General features: G+C 40.7%; 1 protein-coding gene across 2 annotated transcripts in view; it reads right to left on the minus strand.

The window, feature by feature from the left end:
- chd1l (chromodomain helicase DNA binding protein 1-like) overlaps positions 1-7,124 on the minus strand; it is a 30,675-nt gene extending 23,551 nt beyond the window's left edge. Inside the window, exons 1-7 of one of the 2 annotated variants that reach the window (XM_062997058.1) lie at positions 7,058-7,124; positions 4,939-5,051; positions 3,848-3,954; positions 3,233-3,344; positions 3,115-3,146; positions 2,157-2,238; positions 1,899-2,061 (exon numbers count right to left, since the gene is read on the minus strand). In XM_062997058.1, the coding sequence (XP_062853128.1) occupies positions 1,899-2,061; positions 2,157-2,238; positions 3,115-3,146; positions 3,233-3,344; positions 3,848-3,954; positions 4,939-4,962 (520 nt within the window). In that variant the 5' untranslated portion in view covers positions 4,963-5,051; positions 7,058-7,124. Of the gene's footprint in view, positions 1-1,898; positions 2,062-2,156; positions 2,239-3,114; positions 3,147-3,232; positions 3,345-3,847; positions 3,955-4,938; positions 5,052-5,625; positions 5,848-7,057 lie in introns of those variants that run through there. The other variant, XM_062997059.1, reaches the window with a different exon arrangement.
- Between the last annotated feature and the right edge of the window lie 1,528 nt (positions 7,125-8,652).

Consider the following 8,652-nt stretch of genomic DNA (forward strand, 5'->3'; position numbering starts at 1 on the left):
TTTATGACCTGTGTGGAAGAGGTTCATACCTATGGTTATACTCCCGTCCTTTATAGAAGATTTAAGAGCTTTACCTTTAATCTTAGGATGAGATTTTTCCAGATGTTTAGAAGATATTGTACAGGTGTTAACATAGAACAGGGGTGCCCATACTTTTGTGGCTTGAGATCTACTATCAGTAGACCGGTCATCACGATCTACTCTATCTCTAAGGTTGGCCTCATCATTTTAAAATGCACTTCAGTGCCTATATTGATATTCAGCATTACAGGGCAAGTGGGGGTCCAGTGTCACAAACAGTGGGCGCAAGACAAAAACCATCGCAAAGCATCACACACACTGATTTATCCACTCACTCACACATACAGGTACAATTCAGAGCAGCAACTACACCTACTGGCACGTTTTCAAACCAGGAAAAAAGCCATACAGACATGGGGAGTATATGCACCAGTTCGTTCTAACCTGTAATAAATTGCATTTCTAAAAATGTCTAGGTGGAGGCAAACAGCAAATTTTAGGAAACAGTAGCCACATGATATGTTAATCATGTTGACCTGTTTGAATAAGGCGTGATCTACCAGCCGGCACTGTGCGGTCGACTGGCAGATTGCGATTGACGTATTGGGCACCCCTGACATAGAACATCAAACGGAGAGGGTGCGCCAATCATTTATAATACTGTTCTGAAAGGCCGCTCAGGTGGTGCAGCTGTAAAACACGCTAGCACACCAGAGCTGACATTTCGAACTCGTCGGTTCGAAACTCAGCTCTGCCATCCGGCTGGGCAGCTATACGAACAACGTTTGGCTGTTGTTCATACAGGGAGGGATAAGGACCTCATAACTGATGTAATTATGACCTCTGCTGGCTGGTTGATGGCACCTGAACAGAGTCATGGAATAATGCGATGATCAAGGTGTGGCTCTCCGTACATAAAGCTGATCCTCATATAAACTCGCCTCGTCCAGGTGAAAAGATGCAATCGGCTACTGCACACGTGTCGGAGGGGGCGTATGTCAGTCTCGCTCTCCTCAACCAGCAGTGGAGATCAGCATCGGTAAAGAGGAAGCGTAATGCAATCGGGTAATTGGATAGGACTAGATTGGGAGGAAAATTTATCCATCCAACAGGATCTTCCATCTCTTTATAAGACCTTTGGAGCATTTCAAAGTGATTGAAGATGCTGTGGTTCTGGGAACACTAAGCCTCAGATATTGTTTTATATCCTTGACCGGATCTATGCCTTGCCACAATTTATTCATGAAGAATTACACAGCACGGATACATTCATGTCCTGTGTGAAAAAGAGGTTACCTATGGATATACTCCTCTCCTTTATAGCAGATTTAAGAGCTTTACCTTTAACCTTAACAGTTTATTTTTGCAAGATGAGATGTTTCCAGATGTTTCGAGGATATTGTACAGGTGTTAACATGGAACATCAAGTAAGACGGTGCTCTATTTATTTATTCTTTCTATTTTATTTATACATTTTCTCCCAATTTAGCATAGTCAATTTGCCTTCCGCTGCTGGAGGATCCCTGATTGCAGTCAAGGTGGGTATACTGCTGCTCACGCCTCCTCCGACCCACGCACAGCCCTTAGCGGAACCCTTTTTCACCAATGCACTCTGCACAGGCGACTCTCTATCTGCTAATCAGGGTCCTTACACAGAGACCAACATAGTCCGGTCATCCCGCCCTAGCAGAGACGTGTCTGCTTTAGGCACTGCCCATTATGCCCGCTAGATGGCGCCCAGTCGACCGGTGGCAACACCGAGTTTCGAACCGAGGAGTTCAGAATATCGGTGCTGGTGTGCTAGCGGAATATTCTGCTGTGCCACCTGGGCATCACTCTATTTATTTTTAATTATGTTCTGAAGTGTGTTATCATACCTGTTGTACAATCATTCTGTACATCTGTATATGTGCTGACAAACTCTTCAGTGGAGTCAGATGGGAACAGGCTGGGCTGAATGAAGGTGAGCAGTGAGTAAACCTCCTGCAGATTATTCTGGATTGGAGTTCCTGTTAACAACAGCCTAAAGCCTACAGAAAACTAACAAAGGAAAAGGTAGAAACTGAGAAAACTGTAAACAAGAACGCATCGATAAAACAGAGAAAGAAACAGAATAAACAAATCTAACAGCTGACCTCTGATAAGGTTTGGTGAAGAAGTGAATTTTGGTTTTTCAGCCTGTGAGCCTCATCGACAACCAAAATCTTCCATTTCCATCTAAGATGAGAACGTGATGAGAATGTGGCAGTGTTTTTGCATTACAATACTGTATAATAAACGACACCGATCAGCTATAACATTAAAACCACCTTCTTGTTTCTACACTCACTGTCCATTTTATCAGCTCCACTTACCATACAGAAGCACTTTGTAGTTCTACAATTACTGACAGTAGTCCATCTGTTTCTCTGCATGCTTTGTTAGCCTCCTTTAATGCTGTTCTTCAATGTTCAGGACTCTCCCAGGACCCCCACAGAGCAGGTATTATTTGGGTGGTGGATCATTCTCAGCACTGCAGTGACACTGACATGGTGGTGGTGTGTTAGTGTGTGTTGTGCTGGTATGAGTGGATCAGACACATCAGTGCTGCTGGAGTTTTTAAACACCTCACTGTCCCTGCTGGACTGAGAATAGTCCATATATCCAGCCAACAGCGCCCTGTGGGCAGCGTCCTGTGACCACTGATGAAGGTCTCAAAGATGACCAACTCAAACAGCAGCAATAGATGAGCGATCTTCTCTGACTTTACATCTACAAGGTGGACCAACTAGGTAGGAGTGTCTAATAGAGTGGACAGTGAGTGGACACGGTATTTAAAAACTCCTCTAACACACCACCACCATGTCAGTGTCACTGCAGTGCTGAGATTAATACCTGCTCTGTGGTGGACCTGTGGGGACCTGACCATTAAAGAACAGGGTGAAAGCAGGTTAAAAAGGTATGTAGAGAAACAGATGGACTACAGTCAGTAATTGTAGAACTACAAAGTGCTTCTATATGGTAAGTGGAGCTGATAAAATGGACAGTGAGTGTAGAAACAAGGAGGTGGTTTTAATGTTATGGCTGATCAGTGTATATTTTAATAAAAATCACCTTTTTAGTGTGTTTGCATCTTTCAGGCACATCTACAGAGAAGCAGAACGATGATCAGATTTTAGTCAACTGCACAGTAAAAGCATGACTTTCTTAGCCAATAACTCTGGATTCTCACCTCATATGTGGTTAGCAAGATGTGAAAATCTTCATCCTTCATGTTTCTCTGGAGTTCAGCTCTTCTTTCTTTATCACCGGTGTAACACAGCACAGACAGTGTGGGGCAGAAGCTGGAGTAGAACACACAGAGAAAACCTCAAAAACTGAACAGTATTGACATCTAGTGACAGTTATAAAGCATGACACACAAGATGTCCAAACGAGTGTCAATACAGTTACCTATTCTTGATCAACTATGCAGTCGTACTGATAAAGTACCCAAATTGCAGGATACATCTTAATGTAATTAAACATGGACAGGGGCGCTCACGGACGCTCAGGTGGCCCAGTGGTCTTACATGCTAGCTGATCGCTGCTGAGAGCCAAGTTTGAAAATCAATTGTGCTATTGACCGGACACGTGCTGCGTCTCCGTCTGGGAATCAAACCCTGGACCTTCATGCTGTGAGGCGACACTGAGCCACCTTGCCCACATATTAATATAATATGTGTGTTGAATAACTTGCATTTCATTGAGAATAACATAAATGTATACTTCTTATGATAAAGGTGCATTAATTTTATGCTTTGTGACTATGCTGTACTGAAGAAGCTATTAAGTATGCATGCCATACCGCTGCAGCTCCTGTCTCCAGTTATCCAGAACAGACAGAGGACAAAGCACCAGAAAAGGACCCTTCATGCCAAGACATCCCCGGGCGTACACCAGTAGGCAGATGGTCTATGAAGGGGAGAATATCAGTGCTATATATTATTGGTTTTTATTTTAATATAAAAACAATACATTATGTCACATACACCGATGAGGCATAACATTATGACCACCTTGTTTTTACATTCACTGTCCATTTTATTAGCTCCACTTACCATATAGAAGCACTTTTACAATTCTACAATCACTGACTGTAGTCCATCTGTTTCTCTACACACGTTTTTAGCCTGCTTTCGGCTCCCACAGGACTAGACTGAGAATAGTCCACCAACCAAAAATATCCAGCCATCCAGCCAGCAGCGCCCCGTGACCACTGATGAAGATCTCAAAGATGACCAACTCAAACAACAGTAATAAATGAGTGATCGTCTCTGACTTTACATCTACAAGGTGGACGAACTAGGTAGGAGTGTACAATAAAAAGGACAGTGAGTGGACACTGTATTTAAAAACTCCAGCAGCGCTGCTGTGTCTGATCCACTCATACCAGCACAACACACACTAACACACCACCACCATGTCAGTGTCACTGCAGTGCTGAGAATGATCCACCACCCAAATAATACCTGCTCTGTGGGGGTCCTGACCATTGAAGAACAGCATGAAAGGGGGCTAACAAAGCATGTAGAGAAATAGATGGACTACAGTCAGTAATTGTAGAACTACAAAGTGCTCCTATGTGGTAAGTGGAGATGATAAAATGGACAGTGAGTGTAGAAACAAGGAGGTGGTTTTAATATAATGGCTGTATAATAATGATTGGCGTATTTAATGTACACCTGTTACATAAGATGCTTAACAGTTTTCAGGACAGAAATATTACCACATGCTCAATATTGCAATTACCACCACTAAATGAATAAGCATAGTAATAAATGCCTACTTTTTCAACCAATGTGTAGACACAAGTGTTTGACTGTGCTATGAGTTCAATTTAAACAGAAATGTGAATTGTTGTGATCAGGATTTTGGTCTTATTATTTCAGAGCTTACCTGACAGGTCTTGCCCAAACCCATTTCATCACCAAGGATGCATCCATCCAGATTCTTAAAGCACTGAGTGAGCCACTGCACCCCGACAAGCTGGTAGGACCGCAGCTGGACACCTGCCATAAGAAGATAATACCAATATAAACAATAATATTTACATTTACATTTTCGGCATTTAGCAGACGCTTTTATCCAAAGCAACTTACAGTTGTGACAGTATACAGTCTAAGCAATTGAGGGTTAAGGGCCTTGCTCAAGGGCCCAACAGTGGCAACCTGGTAGTGGTGAGGCTTGAACCGGCAACCTTCTGAATACTGGACCAGTACCTTAACCACTAGGCTACACTGCCAACAATAATAATATCAATCCTGGCTCAAACACTGGATTGTTTTAAAATATGACATCCAATCAACCCAAAGGACACAAAGTAATTTAGCAGAGAGTTGATATCTGAGTCAATATTCCATCTGTACCAAGTATCAGCTTAGACATTATACGTATAGTAATAATTAACTAAATATTTGCATAATAAAATATACTAATAAACCACTGTTTACAAATTAATCAGTGTAACAAGTGAACTGCTATAGGCGTCTGTATACAGGGGGGTTGGGGCAAAAATCAGAGACCATTAATGAAGATGCTTTTATTTGGCATTCATCTTGAATTGAATACAAACTAAATAATTACCATAGGGCGGCACGGTGGCTTAGTGGGTGGCACTGTCGCCTCACAGCAAGAAGGTCCTGGGTTCGATCCCCAAGTGGGGCAGTCCAGGTCCTTTCTGTAGTTTGCGGAGTTTGCATGTTCTCCCCGTGACTGCGTGGGTTTCCTCCGGGAGCTCCGGTTTTTCCCCACAGTCCAAAAACATCCAGCCAGGTTAATTGGAGACACTGAATTGCCCTATAAGTAAATGTGTGTGTGTGTGTGTGCCCTGCTATGGATTGGCGTCCCATCCAGGGTGTTACTGTGTGCTTTGCGCCCATTGAAAAGCTGGGATAGGCAACACCCCCCCCCCCCCCCACGCGACCGTAATTGGATAAGCGAATAAGAAAATGAATGAATGAATAATTACCAAAGCAAATTAAGTAAAAGTCTTTAAATAAATTACATGTTTTTTTTAATAACTTAGTATCTGGCAATATGAAAAAGCAAGTAAAGACATTTGTTAAATCAACCATGTCAGTTCTTCTGTACAAAAAGTTCAATTTTGGTAGATAGTGAAGGACCTAAATTGTTGATTGACCAATAGACAATTTTCTCACAAGACTGATCCCTTGGTGGATCCTCCTTTTATACCCAATAATGATTCCCCTTCATCTGCTTATTGTGAAATGTTTCAGTACAACGTAACTTGAATATTATTTTTCTGCACGTTTCCGTGTGTGTAACAGTTAAGTTGTTTTTTTTTAAAGTTGTTTTTAAACCAATGTTCCAGAAAATTAACAAAAATTAATAAATCTCAAATTCTTGATTTATTGTATTTTAAAGGTTGATGGTTCAAACCACTATTGGACCCCTGAGCAAGGCCCTTATCCCCTAGTTGCTTGCACTGTTATTGGTTACAATCAGAAGTCTGCTGAAGTAAAGAAATATAAAATTATGTCTCTATAAACACAAAATTCTCCAGAACTATATCAACAAATATATTTATATTTAACAAATCCAAAAGTATGTGGACACCCATCGTGTTTACTGATTTTATGTATTTCAGCCAAGTTATTCATTGCCTGCAGGTATGTAACATTTATACATGAAATGCTGTCAACCTTGAGCCAACAGTTTAGGGCAGACCCTGTTCTGTTCACAAGTTCACTACATATAGTGTTTAAAACAATTCTACGTCATAAGTAGTGCATTTTGTGTACAATGAAAGTGGTTTGAGACACAGCCAGCATGAATAACCATGTAATAAGTTCAGATTTGTTTAACAAACACACCCAGGAACTCGGTTGTTAAGTTGCTAAATTGTAGTTTGGGTAAAAATCTCTACAAAGTATTACAATAATTCAAGTATTTATATAAACATAAACTATTTGTGTTTCTGAGTATAATATATGATATGGTGTAATTATGACATTTTGCTCAAACTAAACTGCTGTTGTAACTACTGTTCACACACCTTTCAATCCCCATTTCTGCAAGTCATTTTCAGATAAATCCGACTTTTCTTTCTCCGGTAATTTCTTAATCGATGGGAGGAATCGGGACATTTTTACTTTTCTTATTTTAGATGAATGTTGTTGATGTGAATTGAAACACAGCCCTCACATTCACCACCGCTTCCTTACTGCGCGCTACTCCGACCTGAGTGGGCGTGTCCAAGAATAATCGACCAATCAGATCAATCTCTCTCTCGCGGCCTGTACATGGCGCTCTCCTAAATATCAAAATAAAAGAGCGTGACAACATGATCAAATAATGACATTATTCAAACCCGTGGAGCAACTGCTTGATTATGTGACGCACAATAGCCAGGGTCCTCAAGTTTGATCCTTGACGGTCCGTGTAGGTCCGTGTACCTTTGGTAATTCGTTTTCCACTTTAATTCCCAAAGTTGAAAAACAAGAAAACGGAGCGTTTTTCGTTTCAAAAACCAATAATGAAAAACGGGGAAACGGGGCGTTATTCGTTTTAAGATAAAAAATCAAATAACAAATAAGCAGAAATTGAAAAACGGGTCGTATTTTAATTTTCCAGAATCAACATTTTTTATCAGTTCAACCAGAAATAAAAGTGCGAGCGCGTGCACGTGCTGATGTGCGTGTACATGCTTCATATAAAGTGTAAATCAGGTACAAGTGTTGAGAAGACGGAGCAAAAAGTTATAATAACGTTACACCGCGTCCCCTGTCCCGACTTTTGTGTCTGCTGTACTTTTTCCTGCCCTTGTAATTCACACAAGAACTATTTATCCTAAAAAAAATAGGGGGCTATTCTAAGAAAAAAGAATGCTGCATTATTTTTTACATTATTATTATTATTATTATTGTATAGGACTCAATTCTGTAATACAGGCATGACTAATCGTACATGTCACATAGTGGTGGTAAATTCGGTTCATTTTATGGACTCGGGTTAGTCTGAGTCACTCAGTGATGTGATTCGGTTCACTTGAGTCACTTGTACTGACATCTTGATTGCGATTGATTTACTGCATGAAAATGCATCCAGATCTCACTTATCTTCCATGCACTCAGAGCCAGGGCCGATCAGAGGACTCATAGGATCCGGGTTCATTCAGATCTCGGACTCGTGATTCCTGATTCAGTACGAAGATCCGAATCCTTAACCGAGGCGATTCAATATTTCTTGTTCTCGGCCAATAAACATCCAAAAATTAATAAAATTGCACGAACTAACTCTGCAGTAAACAAGGAGCAACAACAATCAAATATATTTCAAAAAGTTATTTGGTAAATAATAAGCAGAACGCTGATTAAAAATAAGCATTAGATGTTGTAAATTAGTTTCACCGTGACATGTAGGATTAGTTCTGCCTGTATTCCAGAACTGAGTTCTATACGGTAATAGAACAGGGGACGCGGTGTAACGTTATTATAACTTTTTGCTCCGTCTTCTCAACACTTGTACCTGATTTACACTTTATATGAAGCATTTATACTCACCTCAGCACGTGCACGCGCTCGCACTTTTATTTCTGGTTGAACTGATAAAAAATGTTGATTTTGGAAAATTAAAATACGACCCGTTTTT

This window comes from Trichomycterus rosablanca, chromosome 6, assembly GCF_030014385.1.
Source record: "Trichomycterus rosablanca isolate fTriRos1 chromosome 6, fTriRos1.hap1, whole genome shotgun sequence".
Lineage (NCBI taxonomy): Eukaryota > Metazoa > Chordata > Actinopteri > Siluriformes > Trichomycteridae > Trichomycterus > Trichomycterus rosablanca.